Genomic DNA, 25,891 nt, shown 5'->3' with positions numbered 1-25,891 from the left:
AGTGAAAACATGGCTTGCAAACAGAGATTTCTTTAACCAACTGTAGGACCATATATCATGTTTTAAAATTAAAAAATACATGTTTACTAATAGATAGAAGATTATATAAATAGGTAAAATTAAATTAAAATATATATATTTTTTCTATCAATGTTGAATGTGTACATTTACAATGCTTTTACCATTTTGTCCCTGAAGTGTTTTTATCAATCAACTGGAGATCCGGGGGACTCACACAACACCAGACAGACCATAATAAACTACTCTTAGTCTTCTGTTAAATGATGTGCTACCACTTTCCTTGCTTTAGTAACATCCACATCAAGCCCTGGCCTCAGTCTCCTGGACCTAGTCGATGTCGTGTTTTATTTCTTTTATTTCTCTCTTTGTCTCTGGTTTTTCAATCTTTCTGCATATACAGTGGAGTTCCTTTGTACATTTTGTACTAAGCAGCAGAGATACACAATTGTACCTTGCCTCTTCTATGTGTCTGGTAAATGTCAACTGTATACACAACGCCCCTCCCCCCACCCAAACACATAACTGCTCTCACACTTGTCCCCACCACTTCCTGAAAAAAAAAAAAATTACAAGAATGGCAAAACAATGTCAATGGTCTATTTCTATCTGAGATGAGGGTTATATAAAAGAGATGAGAACAGAACAACTTGCCCTTGTGAGGCTCTCCTGTTAACTATGGCTCGACCAAGCTTGATCAACAGTCAAAGTAAACAAGATGTTTTAGCCATTTTACTCAGAAAGTGTCGGGGCGACGGCAGGCGCTGACCCTCAGGAGGCTGACGGCAGGAGCGGGTCCTCGGGAGGCGATGGCAGGAGCGGACCCTTCGGGAGGTGGAAGCTGGAGCAGTGGGTAGTCTTCCTCTGGTGGTGGAGGCAGCGGGGCTTCTCCAAGTGGTGCCGGAGACAACAGCAATACTGACCTCAATGTGGGACGCTGGCTGCTCTTCCTCCTTCCCGGAAGTAAACACACACACAGGCAAGGTACTATGGGTGAGTTACCAATACGCTCTTTCTTTAGCAATAAAAATAAAAGGTTTAAACAAAACAAAAAGTCTTCTTCAAAACAAAATGGCACGTTGGCCAAAATAAACAGACACAAAACAGTACGGAAACATAATAAAACAAGTATAGCAATTGTTTTTTTATATCACGCTACATTCCTTCTATCTGAACACCCAACCCTGATGAGCGGCTGATCTGCTCTTTATATATATATATATATATATATATATATATATATATATATATATATATATATATATTATGTGTGTGTGTGTGTGTGTGTGTATGTGTGGCCATTTCCAAATTGTCATTCACTTCATTAATTTGGAGATGAACATATTATGCATGCGTTTATCTGGATGGGGAATTCTAACCCCAAAACAATAATAACAAACATTGATCCCCTATTGGTTGTAATATAATACAAATAAAACTGATTTAATAAAATAGAACTACCTATTGGAGCCACCCATGCTAATAAAAAAGGGATAGGAATGTTTGTGAGTTTCATTTATTTCATTGGGCAAATCAAGTCCATATTCGAAGATTACATCAGTTAGTTTCTGAGGCATAACCATTGTAGTTTAGCAGAAAAAGCTATTTCTTTTTCAGATAACTGTATTTTTTTTTGTTGGGGGGGAGGAGGAATGTCAATCTGGTCTTTTTGGGGTAACCCATGATAAACCACCAAGTATCCTCTGTATGTTACAGGATAAAAAAGGGTTAGTAAGAAATACTGCCAGTATCTGTACAATTGTGCTGCGTTCTGCAATGTAACAATGTAAAGGGTTAACAGTAGGAGACCTCTGATAGATTTCCTATGTGTAAATCATGCGTAAAACAAGTTGTGTCTTTGTTCTGTACACGCTTTCTAATTGCTGGCTAATGGCAGTTCATATGGCTGTGTTTTTTTCTCGATTTCTCAAGGCCACTTTGCATAGCTGTACTTCATTTAGATTTTTTTACAATGATGTGCTATACCGCCCACAGAAAAATGATTTCTTCTTTAGCCACCTTTGTGAGAAATAATTGAATCTAGACGATTTCAAACCTTTTGTATTGCAGGAGACCACTTCAGGGTATTGCAAACTAAACTGTGTTTCCCCTGAAAAAAAGAAGAAAAAACTCTCTTCCTTTAATTGATTTTTTATTTGATTCTCTTTCAAATGCCTTCCTGTATTATGAAGAAAGGCGATATGAAGGTCTACAGTTAGACAAGGCCACAGTTCTTTAGCTGTCTTGTTAAAAAGCTAAACCAGCTTTCAGAATCAGCACCATAAAGTCAACTGGTCACCCTCTTGTTCGGTTACAAGAAAAATCATTAACAGCAAACCTGCTAGATGCAGGCATCAGACTGACGATGAACATCAAGATGGTATCACTGCCTTGAAAGCCCAACATGAGAATCATACTCCTCCAATAAGGATTCAATCCATACTTGTGACAATAAGAAATGTCCCTAAAAAAAATCATAAAGGGTCCGCTCAAAATGTTTAATTTTGTATACACCCTTGTAATGGATAGATAAGTAGATTGTGTTTTTTCTTAGTTTTAGATGGAATACCTGCAGGCCTTTGTAAAATGAAAAATACCGTACATGGTTTGAAATGGAAAAAAAGCCACTGTTGTAAAAAGCACACGTAGCAAGTGTATCTAATTAGGTCTTTGTTCTTTATCAAAGCTCTGCAGCCAAGATGAAAGGTGATTTATTTTTCATTTTTTTTAAATTTCATTGATCACTGTATGCTTGAAAAATCCAGACTAAGTAGTTTACTAAACTAAATCCAAACTAAATAGTTTACAAGAACCAGAAGGTAGTTACCGTAAATGTTACAAATCACTGCAGTTTATGAATGTACACATTATACAAACATTAGTATAATTGCATAAAACTAAAATTGTGTTAAAATAATGGACTGCTGGCTTCTAAAATGTCCCATCCTGCTATCAGAAAACTAATTTGACCACAATGTACTAGTGAGAAGTACTGATGTACTGATGAGTAGAACCACTTTGTTGTTTTTTTTAAATCAACAAGTAGGTTTAAGAGCAGAGGAATCAAACCATTTTCCTTTCAATTTGTAATACTAGAGGCTTGTAATAGGTTTAACTTGGAGCAGGCCAATTGTACAGCTATGGCCAAAAGTTTTGCATCACCTAGAATTTTAGGATTGAGACGTAATTAAAAAAAATAAATAAATAATTGAATATCATGTAATCGAATAAACTACAAAAGGATATTGCAAAAGTCTACCGGAAGCCATAAAAGTAGCACAGTATTTCATGTTAGATTTTGAAATGCTGCCTTTTTAAATTTGTGTCCATTTTTTTTTTTTTAATTAAGTTTGTGGAAAACTACAAAGCACTGTGTAATTCAATATGTTAACATAACATTATTCGACAGGTTTCATTCAACTTTACAAAGCAAACATATGTATTATAGGGTGATGTAAAATGTTTGGTCAGAGCTGTAGTTCTGAACAATTCCATATTAGCGTCAAACTGCTTAAATTGTGGTTTTTATTGCACCTATTGACAAACGGAGCCAATTGTGTTTTTTAAAAAAAGCCATCATTTGAAACTAATATGTGAATGACAAAAGCCTGAACAAATAGCATGTTGAATTCTAAACCTGTTCTCTAAATAAAATCAAAAAGGTGTTTTTTTAATGAATTTATAGAATACAAATACAGCCATGTGCCCATAATACTGTAAATAGAGTTAGAGCCACCGTTAGCAGCCTAGCAGCCCTGTTGCAACATGACAAAGGTGTTCAGGGTATTATAGAACCCAAGTCCAGTATAACATAAAAACATCAATCTACCAAAAGAGTTTTTATTTAAGAAGTTTGGCACTTTTTGTCAAACACTGATATCCCCATAGTCAGCCCAACATTGATCTGTGTTCATACATGGCGTGAGTAAGTCAAGTAGTGGGTTTGTATCAGTTGTATTGGTAGCTTTATGACCCCCTCATGACCTTTCCTCAGGGACGACCAACCCCCGTGCTTGTCTAGAGCTCTGAAACTCTAAACTTAATTGAGGACTTGAGTTTACTATATATTGACAATACACCTCCAAACATATTTCTTTCCATTTCTGTGTTCCAATGAAACCTCAATACAGTACATTATACCTATTCCAAAATTACTGAATTATTGTAGGTTATATAAAACGCTATTTTTTCTATAATTATAACACCAACATTATAAATGATGTAGCACTTAAATTATCAAGAAGTGCGGGTATGAAACAAATATTTTAGACTGTGTCTGCTGCCTTGCATTGGGCGTGGAATTAACAGAAAGAATAAAGTGGCCCTCAATCATTACACGCATTTACACCATCCACACTACTGCTAACTACAGTATTGTAAATTACCTACCCTCTCTGTTCTATTACCACACACAGACATAATGCCCATAGCAGCGTAATTATTATCTCTATATTGGCCAGTCTTCCCGATTTCTATTTACGATTTGCTCTGGCTCACAGCATATACAATTTCAATTACAGTCACGTGCATCTGGCACCTGCACAGCATGTTTTAAATCGTTTTTGAAGTGAATAAAACAAGAGCTGCTGTTTCTTTGTGTGTGTGTGTGTGTGTGTGTGTGTGTGTGTGTGTGTGTGTGTGTGTGTTACTGGACTGAATTAAAGAGTTGTGCGACAACATTAATTTGTAATGATAAAACAGCTGAAAAGTCAAATCTAGACAAGTATTGTTTTAACGTCTTAAATAGAATTTATAGGAAAATAGCCGTTATAAGTTGGGTTACACATACGTTAATTTAAACTTCAGTTGATGTAAAGCATGTATACGGTATTTAAATTAATGTATCTAGTAGAATTATGCCACTTTGACAGGGCATCCTTACAAATGTGTGTGTGTGTGTGTGTGTGTGTATATATATATATATATATATATATATATATATATATATATATATATATATATATATATACACACACACACACACACACACACACATATATATATACACACATTTTGAATTCAAATTATTGTACATTCACCGCTTTACCAATATTTTAAGATGGTATCATCTCAGAATGGATACACTTTGACTACACGTAAAGGAGATACAGCCTATAATTTACAATTCCTTGGTCTGTGAATTATTCCCACCTGGAAGCTGTATTGAGGAGGTAAGAACGGTGATACCTATTACTACGAGGCACGTGCACTTCACCAAGCATCCTTGAGTGATGTTATTATATTAGTAGTTGCCTCTGACGTCTCGAAACGTCACATGCAACGAGTTCCGAGTCCTCTCCCACTATTATCCAAAGGGAGGTATAAGGAGAAGCCTGTGCGCTGAGGTTCTGCAACAGCAGCGGCGACGTCTGTCTTACAATGTTACTGCTCGTGTGTAACTGCTGTGTGTTGGGTTGCCTGGAGTGGGGAAAATAAAGCAAATGAGTCAACAGAACACTTGTCCGGCTAACAATAATAATTTAAGAATAAGAAGCTCCAGTCCTGGGAGTAGAAATGAGAGCCAGGACTATCTACTAATGAGTTCAGACTTCGAAGAATGCTATGGATACACGGGGTGAGTGTGAAATGTGTAACCATTAGTTTATTCCTTACTATGGTACGAATTTAATGGATTTATTTTACACGAAGTTAACGTAGTCAACTTTTTGTTGTGTAGTCTATTTATTTGTAATTTAAAAGGGCAACACTGTAAACATTCTAAACTGTTTGCTCGTCGCAGAATGATAATGGTTATAACATGTGATGAGAGATGCATTTGTTATCTAACGGCACAACGAGATGGCACACATCTTAACGGTACAGCATACAATTCAGTTAGTTAGAAGAAAAGTAATATTTACGCATCTGATCTGAAGTTCTGTCTGTTGCTGTACCTGTTGATGATTTGTCATTTCGCATTGGATGTCCCTAAAGTACAGAGCTAAGATTTGTAAACTGCAGATTGCGCAAATACTGTACATGGCAGTATTCAAAGCCAGTATTCACTGAGATAAATAAATAACCAAACCGACCAAAGTGATATGTCAGCTATAGATCATATAGAAGCTATAGGTCATATCGATTTTGATGATAATAAATCGACTCAAGCTCAGGGACTTAACTGCATATGGTACTATGGCAGAATGTGATAATGGTGCAATCACAAGACTCAGAACAGAGCAGAGATGTGTATTTGTGTATTGCTGAAATACTGTATTATATTGTAGGCCTACTGTATATTCACATATACAGAGCAGGGCATCATAACATAATAAATTGTATCAAATATAAACCAATGAATACAAACTGCTAAATTCTATGATTGTCGAAAGTAGAAATATGTAGCAAAGTTTTAAATAGAATGTTTACCCAGATAAACACAAATAAAATAAAATAAAAGGGGTAGCGTCTCACTTTCGTCTAGGCAAATATGTCATTTTTGCTGAAATAATACCAACATTTGCGTGGGTGAACATATGTTAGAAAAATAAATCAGTTGATTTTCATGAATAACATAGACGATAGAAATAAGATCCAAAGCTGAGCATTTACTTTAAGCATAATTGATCTCACCAGTTTAAATAGTCAAATCATAGAGTGGGCCTAATGAAGCTCACAGTAAAACCTGGAATGACTCAAAGTGCTATGGAATGGGAACCTTATTTACATCCCTGAATGATTATGTCAATATTTTTTAATTACGGCAGTCTGTCTGAATGTACATGGCTAGTTGGCTGGGGTTTATTTATTAAACCATGTCTTCATGCTCTATATAAAATGTGTTAGGCTTGACCACCTTTGTCTTGATTGACGTGGCTGTTTTCACCTCAGTTTGAATGTACTATACAGTTGCCTATCCAATGTGATTGGTTGATAATTACATTCTTGTGAAATTATGTTTGTGTGGAGTTGTGTGAAGCTGCTTCAAAAGCCAAATTAGGAAAGCCACAAATAGGACTACTACTGCTGTTTATAAAGAAAAATACACTGCTGGAATCAGACGTTCCAATGAACATTTGAAGAAGAGAAAAACGCTCATGTGTGAATACAACGATCGCTGAGAATATACGCTGTAGAGTGATTAGCCCTTAAATTAAAAAAAATCCCATTCTTGTTTTCTGCACAGTCCTTTTTACCGAGAAGCTGTTTAATATATTCAGCGCTCAAGACTGCGTTTCGTACAGCATAATAATTATGCAAATCCATTTTAAATACATCTTTAATTGCTTCTGTACACCAAACCTCAATATAAATCGTTTGGATAATAAAATTCAGAATGAAAAAATAATTTAAAACACACAGGGGGAAACAAAAATACTAGTAGCAGGGTGCAATTGTAATGCATTTGTTTTCTAATCAATGCTACAGCGTGGGTGAGGTTGTGTAAAGCAGAAAATGCCCTACAAGTCATCAAGCTATTAGAGAACTAATCTACTGTATATTAATTACTGATTCTACCTGAATTGAGCATTACACCTTTTAGTGTTATCCTTGCAGTGGTTCCTGATGGTGAGTGAGGGCTCCTTTGTGATAAATTTATTGAAGCCCCTGCTTCTACACAATCTGAGCATTCACTTTTTTCTCAGTGCGTATTCCTCCCTCCACCCTCCTCTCTGTTGTTTCTGCAATGGTATCTCCGTCTGCCACCCCCCAAATTCTTTGCCCTTTAGGACACTCTCGTCGTGACAGGGACCCGTGGTCCAAACCCTACTACATGTATGCCCTGTAGGACACTCTCGTCGTGACAGAGGGGGACCCCTGGTCCAAACCCTACTACAGGCCAGATCCACCCAAAACAGTCATCATTTTAGAAAAAAAAGACAAGGAAGCAAATTCATCTGGCCAATTTTGCTCCATAAAGTCGAAAGCAACCTGCTGAATAATGTTACGTTAACATCTTGAATTACATACCACTTTGTAGTTTTCCATATACTTAACAAAAGAAAATGACAAAAATGGAAAAATGTGACATTACGAAATCTAACATTCATACTGTATGACTGTGTTAGATAAGTTATTTAAAGTAATAGATGTGCATGTATTTTGTAGATGCATTCTTATGCATCAGTTATACTGTAGTAATTTTCTTGTGCATCCAATTTGACATTCAGTTTTGTTTATAAATCTAAATAGACTTTGTTGTATCGCATCAAAAGGAGCTTAGGTTACTGAAGAAGCAGCTGTTTATGCACCTGTCAGGATCTCCGTTATGACTTTATTGAGCTCTGTACTCAAGCCAGTTAATCCTGATTGGGCGCACACACGCAGTGAACGCTGTGTCCAGGGTTTCTGTGTGTTCAAGGAAGATAGCAGTTGCATCTTTAGGGACTGACCCAGTAAGCTGTGTTGTGAGTGTTTCCGGTTTGACGGTGTGTGGCGCTGACTGTAAATACAATAAAGAGCAGTTCACATTCCCGGTCACAACGGAACTGAAATGTACTTTGACTTGAAAAAAAAAGAAGACCTCCAATGTAGGTGCATAAAAGAGAAAAGGTAATGAGACAAGCTCAGTATGTTTGTAAGTGTTTTTGTTTCTATTATTACAGTAGTGTTACCGTAACATAATGAATGAATGAATGAATGAATGAATGAATGAATGAATGAATATGGACAAATAGCAGACGCAAAATGCCAGAATGACAGTTTGGAATGAGCAGCTTCTGGTTAGGAACGAGCATGAGATGACAACTGAACACTGGTTCTGACCTCAGCTCACAGCCAGAGCGGTCTTGGTATTTAATTTACTGTATACAAGTACCATTGCAGTAAGCATTTTAAACAAAAACTTAATTATATTTTAATAGTGTCTAACATACAAACATTTAACATTTTGACAACTGATTGATCATTGACTTTATTGATCCCAGATGAATGAACGACTGCTGCACGTGAGGCCAGGCTGACAGTTTCCTTGCAACCTGAGCAGCTACTGTCTGTAAACAGCTCAGTGGAGAATCGGCTCCCAGGATTCTTTCTTCCTCTCTTACCACAACTCTTGATTCCTTCTGTCCTGTTGTCTCCTGCCCTTCCTTGCTTCCTAGATCATTACCGTTCCCTCCTCTCAACCCTCACCTCTGCCAAACAGTCACACTATGAATCTCTCATCTCCGCTCATCCTCTGATTTGTCATGCTTTCTCTTCACTCCCCTGCCTCTCGTGGCCGCTCCTTCTCTTCCCTCGTCCCCCTGTGGTGGTACCAGCTCGTGGTTCTCTTCAGGATGGTTCAGTCTTTTACTGCTTTCCTCTGTCTTCTCAAAACCTGTTTATTCAACCTTTATTTGTAAATTCCTATTGATATATTGATTTTGCATTTTCCTTTATTCATATGTGTTTTGTATGTAGTGTAGATATTTGTTTGTTTTGCGTTTTTATTACCTGTAACTTATATACAGTACTTTTATATTTTGTTTAATTTCTGTAAGTCGCTTAGGATAAAGCTTCTGCAAAATAAATAATAATAAATAATAATAATAATAATAATAATAATAATAATAATAATAATAAAAGTCTCAAGTGACCATTTTTGAAAACAATACCACCAAGCTTTGGGGTAGATCGGAGTTGCAAGAATCAGTTCATAATGACGAAAAAGTGCTGAAAGTTATTTTTATTGCTCCTGGAAGATTTGAAACAGTAGAGCAAGGTCCAATACATCTTACAGGCATTGTTATATGAGCTTATATGGATGTGATACCGGCTTTTTAACTGTGCAATACACAAAAAAAATATATTTATTTTTATAAATAGTATTACTGTACAAGTTGGTTAAGTGATAAGCCACTCAAAAACCAAACAATGAAGCAGTCTGACTGGAGACCGCTTGCTTTTCTAGTCTAAAACGGTTCCTGTGTTGGCAGTATATGAACAGTGTTAGGCAACCCTGGTCAGACAAGAAGAGCCTGTGTGGAGTTTTACTTTGAGTGTCAGTGTGGAATTGGCCTATTACCAATCTGCTACAGTACAGCTCCTAGGTAAGGATGGAGCAGAACGCAAAACAGACTGCACTGTAATGTAAAGTGTTTATGAATTAAACATTAAATATTATGCAACAGATTGTAAACACATTTTAATATGTATATACTTTACAATGGTGGTTTTAGGCCATATACAGTATAGACTACTGTAAAACAATTAAAATAAACACTAAAATGTGTTTATAATCTGTTCCATAATTTATGTTTGATTCTTATTTAATTTTACAGTGTACTGCAACAAGCCTAATTAAGATTAGATTTATGCACAACAGAAGTTTCGAAGAAGCTAAATAAACGTTACATGAATGGCGATCACCCGCGATCCTGTTGTTGTGGTCAAGAATCGTTATACAGTCCAAGACTGCCTTTGCAGAATAACTGTCTGGGGCAAAAGATAAACACTTCATTTATACAGGTTACTGCCTGTCCTGGGTTTGTCTGGACAGTCCTTTAATTCAGAATTCTAGACCCCAAAGTAATATAAAGCCACAGGGCATGTAAGGATTGTTGCCTCTACTGCTGCTGCTTGAAATCACCATTAAATAAGATCTTCACTTTGTTTTCCCAATGACTGTCTTTCTTTCATTGGGATTATACATAGAAACTGTGGCGATTTTGTTTTTCTTCTGTCCTGGTTGGACAACTGAATATCCTGGTTTTCAATAGATAGAGAAAAAGAGAGATAGTCAGATAGTCAGAATGCATTCTTGGATGAACAAGAGGCTAGCATTTGCCTTTACATTCACTCCCAGTCTGTCTGTATTTTACACTTTCAAAAGGTGGCAAACCCTATAATTTGAAGTCTTGTTGAGGATGAATTATCCATACTTCCAAGAACAAAATGCATTGGAGTGTCCTGAGAGGCTCAGGACTTCAAAATGCAAAACATAATGGCATGCCATTGTTTATGAGTAGTGGTGAGATTTTACATTGAGTTTGTAAGCCTGCTGCAAGATTTACTGGCAAATTAGCTTTTTTGTCATATGCATTAATTCCCAGAATGCAAATAAGCCAAATGTTATACTTATATGCTATAATACTATACTTGTTTAACCTAAATGCCTTTTAAGTTCACTGCATAATGTGTGGCATGGCCAATAAAAATGCAGTTGCTTGGTGGGTGCATGGAGAGACTTGAAAGGTATTTTTCAATGTTATATCTCAGGGAGAGAAACTGAAATTAAAAGGGGTCTGAAATGCATATTTGTAATATAGGACAAATTCAAAGGATTATATAATATAAAAATAAATGTTTTTCATGTACAGTTATGGCCAAATGTTTTGCTTCATAGTTGAATGAAACCTGCTGAATAATTCTGTTAACATACTGAATTAAATACCGTTCCATATATTTCTATATACTTATATATAACGAAAAACCGACAAAAATTGAAAAATTTGACATTTTGAAATCTAACATGAAATATTGTACTACTATTATGACTTCTGTGTGATGCCATATAAAATTGTTGGTGATGCAAAACTTTTGCCCATATATGTATTTATCATTTTGAATTCTCTCATGTGGGGTCATCAGTTATTAAGAGGCAGGTTCTTTTCCACATGATTTGATATTTCTTTTGCTGTTGTGCTTCTCAGTGGGTTTGATATCTGCAGCTAGTCTTTAATATTGTCTAAGTGTCTCCCCTTAATTGAGGACAGCTTCCACCGGTCTGGAAGGCGAGATTCTTATACAAAACTGTCTAAATCACCTCCTCCTCAACTATCAGTCATTCCCACATTCATTCCACAACGCCTATGTGAATGGCGTCTCATCCTTCATTTAAAATGTGTTTACTGGAGACCAAGGTTGCCACATTCCAGAAGAAATAGACAGCGAGTGTTTTCACACACACAAAGCATGTTAATAAGTTAATATAGAAACATGTTGTCTTTTATACGTTAATATATAGACATGTTGTCTTTTATAGCCCTTTATAAATTGGATATTTCCCATGACCATTTCCAATGTAAGATTTATAGCCCGTGGGATTCCTCCTGTTTTCTTTCCTGAGAGAGGAAAGAGTGGGTTTCATTTCACAGCTTATTAAAAATGCACTTAAACAAACATACACAGAGCAGCAGGGACAGATATATTCATCATCTCTTGGCTGTATCATCACAAGTACTTTCTGCGTTTTGAAAGAGTCTGACCCACACAGAAGTAGTCAGTGTAGTAAAGCTTGTAGCTTGCACTAGCCTGGAGAACAAACTGGAAAGCAAAACTCCTTGTGGGTCGTAATCTCCCTCTGTTTGGGTAGAGTGTAGCTATTGAACTGAGCAGAATACTGTATTATGTATCTAGGGAACACTGCCTTCTTGATTTGTATTGTGTTTATGGTCTTCAGCAGAGACAGTGTTCTTATACCCTCGCCAGTGATGTCTGTTGGGAAGGGCAAGGAGGGTCAGCCACAAACTCCCCGGTGACCCATGCCTGCCAAGTTCCATATCTTATCACAAGGCAAACATTAGCTGCACAGACTATGCGTTAAACGCTTGGTTTCCCAGAAGAGTAACACCTAACTCCATTAAAGAGAACAGTCACCCCAGCTCTCCAAACACATGACTCATTTCATACTCGTCTCATTCGAGAATCAACACACTTGAGTGCTAGCAGCTTTCATTCTTTTATACTTACTATTGTTACTGTTATTATTATCATGTCAGTCTTAATATTCAAATGCAAAGATTGCATGGATAAGTACTAACGCAATACAATAATTATTTTAATTAACAAACCAATACTGAAGACAAATTCTTCAGACTGTCAAGTTTAAACTACACACATCAGTCAGAATAGATGTCCTGCATGCTTATCATTTACCACAGTGTTTGATACAGATTTATTTTAAACCAAGATGTGTACAACCCTTCTGAACTTGGATGGATGTCAAATAATGTCCCTTGCCCACTTTCCTTGAGGTTCTGCTTTCTTTAAAATCTTTTTAGCCATCACAGGCCGCATAAGTGCTTGCAATAAGAGCACATGAAACAAACAAGCAAGTCAGAGTACAGCAGAAGGAAAAAAAAAAACATAGGATCATGTGTGCAGTGCAGGCCATTTATGGGAATTGGGTTGAGGTGATGAATTGTCTGTTCCTACACATTCCCAAATGCAGAATGTACTGTACAAGAATCACAATAACTAGACAGATTAACAAGCTAATGCTTCTGGTAAAAATAGCGGTTAATCAAGGTATACTTGGAAACTGATAACAGTATGTACAGTACCTTCATTATATATATTTTTCTTTTTACATTCTATATTATGTAACAAAAAAAAAAAGTTAAACAAGACACAACAGGGTCTCTTTGAAACTGTACAGTGCATGTTACAGAATACAGTGCTAGCTCAGGACAAGCGTCTCCAAAAACTACCTGAAATATGGACAAGCCACAGCGATGTTTACACTTGCTAAGTTTCAGACCTTTTCTAAGCCAGACCATTGAAATGATGCTCAACTTTTAGGACTCCTGGCTTATGTACATTTTGTTTTTCATTTATAATATGAAACAGTTTCCAAGGTACTGTAGATAATTTCAGCTATTCGTTAACGGGATAAGTTATACAGCTATGGCCAAAAGTTTTGCATCAGCTAGAATTGTAAGATTGAGACATTATTATATATATATATATATATATATATATATATATATATATATATATATATATATATATATATATATATATATATAAACATAATTTAGATTTATTTATTAGTATCATGTAAGCAAATAAACTACAAAATGAGATCGCTTCTACCGGAAGCCATAACAGTAGTACAGTATTTCATGTTAGATTTGAAATGTCACATCTTTAAATTTGTCAGTTTTTCGTTAAGTATATGAAAAACTACAGAGCAGTTTGCAATTTAATATGTTCACGTAACATTATTCAGCAAGTTTTATTTGACTTTATGAAGCAAAATTTGTTCATTCTGTAGGATGCTGCAAAACTTTTGGCCATAGCTGTATCGTGGCTATTAGAGGTACACATATTGGAGTTGTGTGTACTGCAAAGTATATACCTTATATACGTTTTTACATCTGTGTGCTTTTTCAAATACTGAAAACGTCCAATTAATAAGCCCCAGCCAACTCAGGAATTATAGCAGCAAAGCATTAGTCTAGTGGGTAAGAAAAGTGATGAAAATGAATGTTATTGTTCTGTACCTAAAGCAGTTGTTTGTTAAATTAGTTATTTGAGTTGACTCAATATTACGTTAATTAATGTACCAGTCCAGCGAATCTAATTTTGTCAAAGGGATGTTCATTTTAGAACACATACATCTTCTTCACGTTGACAATAGAAACAACTAAATAATTACAGTTTCTCTGAAGTGAATCCTCGCATGATGCCTCATTTAACATCCATGGAATACCCAACATACTGTTTAGTAAAATAACAGTGCTGGAGAAAAAGGACCATTAAAGAAAAGACTGGATTTCATAATGGCCAGACAGGCTTTTTTTGTGGTGACTGAATTAGGGCAATACAAGAATAACAGAAACACAGGTATGCTTGGAATCTTAGTACTGTGCACAGGCAAATTCGCTAAATGAAAGACAAACAATTTCGTACTGCTTTATAGAACATAGGATATCAAGTAATTGCATGGGTTGCTTGTGTTTATAAACAGTTAATATTTCTTGGCTTACTGAGAGAAACCCTGTTTGAAGTTTACCTTAACAGTCACGTTCAATGGTTACCTTTCTGTTACCTATCCATCAGGTGTGCTATGCTTTTACATCTACAATTACATATTTAATTTATGCCAGCATAATGTTGGTGCTGTATAAATCTGCTAAGGCATGTTTAATTATGAATCTTTCTTATGTGCTATTGCTAGTGCTCTAACATGAGTAGCGTGGGGATTTCTGAAGCATCTCACAGTATGAATGTCTTCCTAACACTAAATCTGAACTTCCAGTAATCTTACAGGAGAGATATAGGAGCTAGTATCTATAAAGAAACACATGTTCTTCCCTCCTGTGTCCTCTTTTATGTTATATCTGTTGACCGCCAATCTGTCTCAAGATGTGTTCTAGTAGTCCTGTCTATTTCATAACTCAACTCAATGGATTCTGCAATCCCTTAATGGAGGCAAAACTCATCCAATATAGTCTCCATCTTGACAAATAGCCTATTTCCACCTCCCTGTTGTGTTGGAGCCCCTGCATCCAGCACCAGCGGATCACAGCTGGAATCACCATTCTCAGACTCCCACAAAGGGCTGACTCTTAGAATGTAGAGCAAAATGTTTTGAACTGGAATCTTCATTTCTTCAACTGCTGAAGGGCAGGTGTGGATGATGAATTAGTACATGTGAATTGCGTTTTTCTTTTTTTTTTTTTTTAGCGTACTGGTCTTCCAGTGTAATTACACTGGGGTCTATATAGTTGATATAAACAGTGGCAAATCAAAATACTAAAAATAAGGCTCTCTCTGGCACTATACACATATAAGTTCTCTAAATAGACTCACATAGGGTGTTAGATGTTTACTTTTCAGAACCTTGGTGCACAAATGGTGCCCTATTGTAATGATTTAAACAGTTGCATTATTTAGATCTGCCACTGTATAGTTAAATTTAAAAAGAACAAGGTATTTTTCTTATTGTGTCTGTCTTATTCAGGTAGACACATACGGTACATCATTTTGAGGAAAAGGCACAATAAAATACTGCAATTTTAAGTTATTTAATTTTGTATTTCTAATTGTACTGAGCTCGGGATGCTGTAGTCGGACTCAATGTTCACTGAAGTTATGTAACTGCTGAAGAGGGTGGGTAGTTAAAAACTAGCCACAGTCTAAGAAAAAGTAATTTCAGGTGAAACTACTTATCAGCTGATGCCTCAAAACACAAGTGCACTCTTCTGCTGAACCTGGTACTTTATAAAGGTGATGGATATGAGTCACAGCTCTGTGATGTTTAACATCTGTCAGCTTAATGTCGACAGGGCAAAGCAGATTGAAAACACTACATTAATTAAATAGAAATAATATGGATGATGCAAAGTTTGCTCACCGCCTTTGGGCAAACAATTTTTAATATAATCAGTAATTTGAATTTCTGACATCTTAAAAAAATATATATATACACGAAAGAAAATAATTAGAAATTGGAAAAAAAACCACATTTAGAATCAAGTGTTTTAAAGTAAAGTAAACAGTTGATAACATTTTAACAAGCTGGTTAACAGTATGCTCTACATGAATTCTGTTCATAGCACTCTTTACATTACAGATGTCAAAAGACAGCATTAATCCCTGTCATCCGCTTTCACCTGTCTCACCTGTTTCTTTTGGTTTTTTTTTAATGTTTGTTTGGTGTTTTTTTTTTCCTTGCAGAAGGAGCAATGGTGATAAACACATGCACACCCGGCAGTCCATGCCGAAAGGGAGGAGGCAGGCGGTCCGGGGGCCTGCTTATATGTTTAGTGACCGTTCAAACAATCTCTCTGTGGAAGAGGAGAGGTTTTTGGATGCAGCTGAATATGGAAACATTCCTGTGGTCAGGAAGATGCTAGAAGAGAATCTGGAACTCAATGTGAATGCTGTGAACTACATGGGCCAGAATGCACTGCAGCTAGCTGTTGCCAATGAGCACCTGGAAGTCACTGAGCTGTTGCTTAAGAAAGACAATCTGTCTCGGATTGGGGATGCCCTCCTGTTAGCCATTAGCAAGGGCTATGTCCGTATTGTGGAAGGCATCCTGGGCCACAAGGCCTTTTGTGAGACTAAAAGGCTAACCATCAGCCCAAGCCAAGCTGAACTGCAACTTGATGACTTCTATGCCTACGATGAAGACGGGACACGCTTTTCTCACGACGTGACGCCCATCATTTTGGCAGCTCACTGTCACGAGTACGAAATCGTTCACACACTATTGCTAAAGGGTGCCCGCATTGAAAGACCTCATAACTATTTCTGCAAATGCAGAACGTGCAGCGATAATCAGAAACATGATTCTTTTAGCCACTCCAGGTCCAGAATTAACGCCTACAAAGGTCTGGCGAGTCCGGCATATCTGTCCCTTTCTAGTGAAGACCCTGTTCTGGCTGCCTTGGAGCTCAGCAATGAGCTAGCTGTGCTGGCTAATACAGAGAAGGAGTTTAAGGTGGGTGAGGTTTCAAACTGTCATGCTTTCCTCGCTCCTTTCCTTTTGCTTGTAGTGTTTTAGTGTCTTTTTCTTATAGTTTCTCAGATGCATTCTCATCCTCAGAATGTAATCAATTTACCCATTAACCCATTTGGATTATCTATTTGTTAGAGCATACTCTTGTTCCATTACATTCAAAGAGTTTCTGTTAGCCCCAGGATATTCTATAATTCACTTTGATAGGTATGTCTTGGGTATTTGAGTTTGTCAGCATATGAGGGCTGCATTTCTCTAGCTGTGTTCAAGGGTTCCCATAGTAACCTGTATTTCTACAATAAACAAAAACAATTAATTTGAATCAGTTGGTTAGCTGACTGAATAGAGGACTGGTTCTGACAGAACTATTTCTGAACTGAAATAAAGGGTGTTTATGTAGCAAGGGAAATGACGAAGTGTGCGCTCTCATAGGACCAGATGCGTACGTTTATTAATGAGCCAGTGGATAAGTGTTAGGGGAGTGTATAGCCCGCAGTTGTTATGCTTGGTATACATTTTTGCTAAATCAATCCAACAAGCAATTCAAGAGCTATGAGTCACAAGCTTTCATAGAAACAAACATACAAATTAGAAAACAAATAAAAAACAGTCTGTGCACTGCAAGCTCATGTGCATAAATATACATGGTCTGAAAGGTTCAAAAAATCTGATTCACTAAAAACTGACCTGTAGTGCTTTATACAGTAACCTACCATTATCTGAGGCTAAAAGTATCATAACCATAAATCACACAAGGAGAACCGATGAAAAAACGTGATACATTATACACAAAATAAACATTAAAAAACCCCCATAGAAATCCACATTCAGTATCTTGATACTAATACAGTAACATGTAACATAGGACATGCTGAATTCTGCTTGTTTCACATTAAACAGAACCCAGCCACCTTTTCAGTTCCTTTTGTGACTGACTAATTAGGTGTTCCTGAAACTGCAGTAATGCCTAATGGTAATTCCAGGGTTTTGAGACATTTATATTGGGCTGATTGTTCAGCGCACCGGTACAGTAAATATGGCAATCCTGCTAACAAAGATTTTTTAACTCAATTAAATTCAAGCAACCTCAAACAGAAAGCCTCATTTTCTGTGAAACATTCAAACATTGGGATAAAGCAGTTGTAAGGATAAGTAGCTTCCCATAAGCACTGCTGAACAGAACCGTGTTAGTCTAATTAAAGGAAGAAAGGGAACTTTAATCTCTTAAACATAAAGCTTACTGGAATAACCACGTGATTAATTCAGTGTTTTATTACTTTATTTCTTCCTGTAGACTTCATCTTGTCAGAGTATAAAGGACATTGTTCATCGGGTCATACTTCCTGGCACTATTACTCATTGAATGAACTTTAAATGTACTCTTTATGTTCAGAGCATGCTATACAAGGTCTGTGCCTTTTTATAAAAGGTAATAATTTGAACATTTTCAAATACATTAACCTTGTGGAAGGTTTGAGCAACACAAATAAATGCAAGTCAACCATTTAGGGGATTGCAAGTAGTTGTTTTATACATTTTACAATTATAATGAAAAAAAAAGAATGCATGTGCTAAGATTTGGGGTAAATAGCTTAGAGAATCTAGCCCTGCATCCCTATATTGCATAATAATAATTTGCCCCAGTACTGAAGATAAGGGATGACATCCTTATAGTTTATGGAAGTTTATTGGTGCTATACTTTATATATATATATATATATATATATATATATATATATATATATATATATATATATATATATATATATATATATATATATATATATATATATATATATATATATATATATATATATATATATATATATATATATATATATATATATATATATATATATATATATATATATATATATATATATATATATAAGCTGACTAGCCGTAGGATCTTAGCACCAAGTATCAGGTTTCCTGGTAAAAAGAAATCTGCACTTCAGCTCATAAACGTCAATTTAAATTGAACTAATTGGTTTCACAACTTCAATATTCCATAAATGTAATTTCAGAGTTATGCGGTTAATTGATTTATTTACACTGGGGGACTGAACCTGGATGCTATGTACTGAAAGATTAGAACTAATGAATGAGGACTGACCTTTGGGGGAATCAGTCATTGAGGGGTCAGACGTTCACATGGGTATTATCTTCAAGATGCTCAAACATATTACTGTTCACTTGTGTCATTCATTTGAAGGAGCAAGATGATGATGTCTGCTTCTCTCAAGGAGCCCATTATAAGTGAATGAAAGGTTTGTCGTTTTAAATCCTGCAACTGGGATTTATGCTTAGCGTCACATTGGATGCTTGCAAACAAACCGCCTCTGCTTCATTTGCACATGGTTCTGTAAGACAATGGGTGTTTCTGGCCACAGACACATTTGTGTATTTCTTATCAGGTCAAGGGCATGACCATTTCTCTCTTTCGACATTTAACTAGTTCCAGAATATGAAATAAAAGCACATTAAAATACAGATTTATCACGAAAGCAGAGAATTTGAGCACAGTGTAGTAGATTGTAATGACTTCAAGTCCCCTCCCAATACATCAGTATTGCAGTTTTACTGATTATGTCAGCTGGCCTCAGACACAGCTTTGAGGACCATTGATCTAAGCAATAGCAGATACAGCCATCACTGAAATAATTTGTAATCGATCTCCTCTTAGCAGCTGATCAGTTAATAATAACACTGACATCAGCACCTGTACTTACCTCTCCACTACAGAGCTTGCTCTTTAGTTGAATGTTAAGACGCTCACCTTTGAACTGTATGGTTTGTGTTTCACATCCAGCCCATGTCTTTCCATTCAATGGGCTGAGATGTCAAATAATTAGACATTCAAAAAGGGCTTTTTCTTGACAACTAACATTTTTGCAAGTGAGTTTTTGAATGCATTTCTTTCAGACTTGAATGCAGTAATATTATGATCCTCCACAGCTTAGATCCATTGAGTAGGCACCTAATTTTTACACTAACTTTATTTGTAAATGAACCACTTAGGATCAATAAGTTTGCAGCTTTCAAAGAAAAAGGTCAGTCTGGAGATGTCTGTATTTGTCTTTATGGATTTGTCATCCTCTTCCTCACACGCATAGACCTTTTCAGAACATTTCAAGAATATACTGATATCTAATTGATTCACATTTGTGTTCTGTAGAACGACTACAAAAAACTTTCTATGCAATGCAAGGACTTTGTCGTAGGACTTCTCGACCTGTGTCGAAATACAGAGGAAGTAGAAGCCATTTTGAATGGAGATGTCGACTTAAATAAAACCATTGGGCCACAAGGTCGCCCGAGCCTTATTCGATTAAAACTTGCCATTAAATATGAACTGAAAAAGGTAAGAAGGTATTCTTTTTAAAATCTATCTATCTCTCTATCTATCTGTCGATCTACCTACCTATCTATCTATCTATCTATATATATATATATATATATATATATATATATATATATATATATATATATATATATATATATATATATATGAATGTAACAGGTAAATCTAAAATAAACACATTTGTTTGAGTGCTGATGTTCAATATATTTCCTTGATTAAAATATTGGACTAACAGCTGGTTTCACAGACCCAGATTAGCACTGGTCTTGGATTTTTCACCTAAAGTAACACTAGGGGGTCGAATTGAATTGGTGCTAATCATAGTCTGTGAAGAATATGGATTTAAGGCACTTGTACTTGAACCATTTTTCATGTTCTGGGAAATTTGATTTAGACTCAGAGAGAAGGTGACACTTTTTATGAAGTACCAATAACTTAACACACTTAATGAGCACAAAATATGATAACCCTAACTACACAAACTTTTTTTTTTACATTGCAATACTGTAGAATATCAACTATTAAAACATTTATGACAGATTGGAATCTCAGTACTGTAAAAGTAAAATCTCAAGGTCTTCACTATAAATAATCTCTATATACCACACCAACAGCGCTGCCCCACTGTAGTTTCCATGGAAATTTGTGCAAATTCTCAGAGATTAAAAAATGAAGAGAGGCTTCCAAGGACAGGATACTTGTCATGTGCTGCCTCTTATTAGAAGAAATGTATAAACAAGCAGAATACTGCATGTCCTTGGAATGAAAATAGTAATTTATTCAAGGATTTTAACATTACTTTCCCAGAAGGATATATATATATATATATATATATATATATTTATATATATATATATATATATATATATATATATATATATATATATATATTAGTGTGCAAGTAATCTGGCTTCAAACCCATTTGATCATATGTTATGGATGTGTAATGGGATGCTGAAATTATATTCAGCTAAATAATACTTAACCCTTTCATTATTTTTGTCAAGTGGAAGAATAAACTCCTTTATTGACTAAATATGAGAACAGGACAGAAATTTTTAAAACCCGTATTTCTCCAGTACCTCGGACTGGGACCTATAGTTTTTATTTGTTTTCTCTGACATGTAAATGCTTTTACATTTGTTATATCAGTATTTAAAATGTAGCAGCAACCTGTGTGTTTAAATCAAAGCTGAGCTTTCAGAACAGTGGTCCACATTTTAAAACAGAACTGGCTCGATATGTTTGCTTTAAATGTGGATGTTTACAGTTTTCATAGCGAGAGTTAATTGGGGTGGAAAGTGTGACAAGGGTGGGGAACCAGTGGCTTTCTATGTGAAACTGTAAAGATAGAAGTCACATAATGTGTACAATTCATCATTCTGTGTCACATATCAGCGAGTGTACCAATGGGTGGTGGTGGCAAACCCCTCAGAAACAGAACAGCAATGCATTATTTGTATCTCTTTCTTGAAGTCCTCTGCTGTCATCGCCATTTGACGTGCGGCCTCCATTATGTGTCTTCTTTTCTGTGCGTAGTTCGTCGCTCATCCCAACTGTCAGCAGCAACTCCTGTCCATCTGGTATGAGAACCTCTCAGGACTACGTCAGCAGACGACGGCTGTGAAATTCTTAGTGGTTCTCGGGGTAGCTGTAGGACTGCCCTTCCTGGCTCTGGCTTACTGGCTCGCCCCCTGCAGCAAGGTCACTTTCCACCTGTATTCCAATTTTGATTCAGAATGGTACTTAAGAGCCTGTCAGTTATATTTACCAGTTCCCAATAAATCTGCCACCTATATTTTATGATTCCCACAAGAGATAATGGCACTAATGGATACAGTTATGGCACATAACAATTTACCCATTTCTTGAGAACTGCTCCTCCAGTTGTGGTCAAACCTGTTATGGGCATTAGAACAGGTTGCTGGGGTTATCACAATATAGGTCTTGGTGTAACAAGCCCACTTACTTTGTCAACCAGAATGCTTTTCAGTTAGATATCATATCAAAGCCCCAGTAAAATGCATGTTATATTCTGGCAATCTCTTTGTTCATAGCATTCCAACCATTTATAAATAATTTTGTATTTTAAGAAATTCTTATTATGTGACTTCTGTTACAATGTCTTGGTACATGATATCCCTCCTATTGATTGATAATAAGATACAAGTTGACATTAACTTGAAAAATGTCAGCATTTGTTAGCATATTTTAATGACACTTTGTACACAACAACACGTACTGTACAAATACAGTGCCTATAAGATGTTACCTATAATATCTATGCTTTTTTTAAAATATTAGATTTATTAAACTGTATCTGAGGTTCATAAGTGATGATTATCTCAATAGCGACCCAATAGTAACTGTTATTCATATGCAGTAAAATAATGTTACAAAAATCAATAACAGTATACACATATATTATTCTACACATTTGTTTGCCTCTCTCTCTCTCTCTCTCTCCCTCTGTCTGAGAATACTGCTGTCCTGTTTGTGTTGTAGCTTGGGAAGCTTATGAGAGGCCCCTTTCTGAAGTTTGTGGCCCATGCTGCTTCATTTACCATTTTCCTTGGGCTACTGGTCATGAATGCCGCGGACCGGTTTGAAGGAACCACGCTGTTGCATAACGAATCCACCAGCGAGCGAGGACAGCTCTTCAGAATGAAAACAACCTGCTTCTCTTGGACGGAGCTGCTGATTATCGCTTGGGTGGTTGGTGAGTAAATCAACAGTGTACTGCTTGTATAACCGGAAAATACAGGGAATAGACCATCTCTTATAACACTATGAGATACTATAATATAATAGTCTGCACCATGAGACAGTGCCAGAGGACATGAGTATAAACAGGCAGTGGTGCATTGGCTGCAGAGATGAAAACAATCCCTTTATATATTGTGAGGGGTTGGCCGATGGTTGCAGAGTAAATTGAGATAGTAGTCTTGCAATTGTAGTTCAAATCAACAGGTTTTGTATTTTGCACACAGTGATACTATTATTTTACCAGTATTCGAACAATAAAGAAAATAAACAAAAATAACCAACACTGATCCTTATTATGCAATATTACAGGGTAAAAATTTAGTGCTGTACACAGTTTACACAGGCTTGACGTTCTCAAGCACTCTTCCAAAAGCTCCCCTATACTCCCATGCTGAGGCTATCACACAGGGCCTTTTATCCAGGTGTACAAATTAGATAACAAGTAGCCAAATACCAAATAAACCCCAAAACCATTAATTAATTATTTAATCCAATGTAGTTGCTAGAGTGACAAAATGAAAAACAGAGACCTGGTCCGAATTTAACACTGCAGGGAATAGTGCTTTTGTCATTCTGAGGCTGACATAGTTGCTTTGTAGCACTTAACCACTATATATATATATATATATATATATATATATATATATATATATATATATACACACACACACACACACACACACTTAAATCAGCTTCCACTTGCAATAGGTGTTCAACTGCTTTAAATTTGAATTCAAATTAGCTGGATGATTTTCACTAAATCAAAAAGATTTTTCACATACCAAATATGTCTTTATTTTATGTGTATGCCATTAACTGGCTAATTCAATTGGCAGAAGAATAACTTAATAGAAAACATCATTTGACAAATAAAGTTACCATGATTTCTTGGTAAATGTAATTAATGAATGCATTTTTGGATATTTAATCAGTTTGCATTAGAATACATTCTTGGTGTTGTCTCTCCTTCAGCTAGTTAATCATCATTAACAGTGTTGTATGATGTATGCATCGTTTTATTGATGCATTTTTCTGCATCTGCACATAACCTTTTAAGTGACTTTTTTTAAGGGCTTAAAGGGTTAATATTTTAAGTGGCCTGCTCTGCTACAGATTCGTTCAGATGGTTAAAAAGAATACAGCTTCTAATAATATACGCCGTAGACTATGCATACTGTGTAAACATTCTCATGTGAAAATGGAAGATGTTGAATTTGAGCGTCAGATAAGGCTCTAGACCTCCTATCATTTAAACTAACAATACTGGCAGTGATTTGCCTGGATGTGCTAAATGTGAACATATGTACAGCTAGCGGGTTATTACCTTCAGCCATTAAAGCAAGTGCTAATAGCAGTGAATTGTCAAAAGATAGCAGGTAAGTGGTGTAAATGGGTTACTCAGGGGTACAGTTTCCTCTGTAAAGGTGTGAAACCTCTCTGAGCCTTATTTATGGTGCTGAGTTGGAAACAATTAAGTCCTGTTTACAGTCACGGTTGTTAGAAACTTTATTAAAAAGCATCATAATTAAATGATTAATTATCATACTTTTTCCTTTTTCTGAGGTCAAGACAGGAATGGCAAATGCAGGACTCAGATTTAGGAGATAAAACCTAGGTTCAGATAAAACCTGGAGAGAAATTGGCAATCGAAATTATTAAATTTAATCTGACCACATTTTCACTTTAGATTTAATCTTTTTTTTTCTTTTAAACCGTGGCAATATTCTGTATTTGCAGTATTTGCCTGCATCCTCTTGTTTGCCATTGCCTTTTCACTTGCTTTAAAATAGGTACCTCTGCGTCAGTCAATGCATAATTATATTTGAATGACTGTTTTTGGTTTTTATTTTTTAGGTATGATATGGGCAGAGTGTAAAGAGATTTGGTCTCAGGGTCCACGAGAATATCTGCTAGAGCCGTGGAACTTTCTAGATTTTGGAATGCTCGCAATTTTCATGGCATCTTTCATTGCGAGGTTCATGGCCTTTTGGCATGCCTATGAAGCACAGGTCTACGTTGACAAGCACATCAAGGACCTGGCCAACGCAACCCTTCCTTCAGAGATTGAGTACTATACATTGGGTAAGCGTAAACACATAAACACATCGAAGCACAAATGGATCCCACATTTAATTCAACAGCATGTAAAATGTACTTCTGTTGGACGCATATGCAGTGTATATCTATCTGCAGTAGTCTCAACATATAGGCACACCTCCTAAGATAACACTGCGGCTAAGAGAACACCCTTGTGGTGACATGGATTTTTCCCATTGTAAATGCTCCCCGCCTAAAGTAACAGGAACTTTGCTTAAAAGAACACCTTGAGGCACACTGATTGGTTTATTTAATCTTTCCAGAACTGGCGTCATTTAATATTGCCTTGTTTTGTATTGTGATTTCCACGAGTGCACCGCATCTCTACAAAATGGCATGTAAACTAAACACAGACATGCGCCGCTCTTTCACTTGCTACAAAAACTTGGAAATTTTTCAAGCTCTTGAAAAAAACCTGAATCACACACAAGTCGTCAAGCATTTTGATGTTTCTCGTTCTGGTGAGTTGCTTCACCATTCTGTTAAATAGTTTTGTGCATGTCTTGAATATTACTCCTGTACATGTATTCATA

The 25,891-nt window shown here is 36.2% G+C and overlaps 1 protein-coding gene across 1 annotated transcript in view; it reads left to right on the top strand.

Annotated features, from left to right (window-relative positions):
• The first annotated feature begins 5,346 nt into the window (after window positions 1-5,346).
• LOC121321260 (DNA polymerase theta-like) overlaps window positions 5,347-25,891 on the top strand; it is a 29,866-nt gene continuing 9,321 nt past the window's right edge. The window contains exons 1-7 of the mRNA XM_041260161.1: window positions 5,347-5,593; window positions 16,345-17,113; window positions 20,310-20,495; window positions 22,035-22,199; window positions 23,001-23,214; window positions 25,116-25,343; window positions 25,622-25,819. Coding sequence (XP_041116095.1) covers window positions 5,460-5,593; window positions 16,345-17,113; window positions 20,310-20,495; window positions 22,035-22,199; window positions 23,001-23,214; window positions 25,116-25,343; window positions 25,622-25,819 — 1,894 coding nt within the window. The 5' untranslated portion in view covers window positions 5,347-5,459. The remainder of the gene's footprint in view (window positions 5,594-16,344; window positions 17,114-20,309; window positions 20,496-22,034; window positions 22,200-23,000; window positions 23,215-25,115; window positions 25,344-25,621; window positions 25,820-25,891) is intronic.

Source organism: Polyodon spathula, chromosome 9 (genome assembly GCF_017654505.1).
Source record: "Polyodon spathula isolate WHYD16114869_AA chromosome 9, ASM1765450v1, whole genome shotgun sequence".
NCBI classification, from domain to species: domain Eukaryota; kingdom Metazoa; phylum Chordata; class Actinopteri; order Acipenseriformes; family Polyodontidae; genus Polyodon; species Polyodon spathula.
The sequence above is the reverse complement of the archived record's forward strand: the minus strand, read 5'-3'. Positions and strand labels throughout refer to the sequence as shown.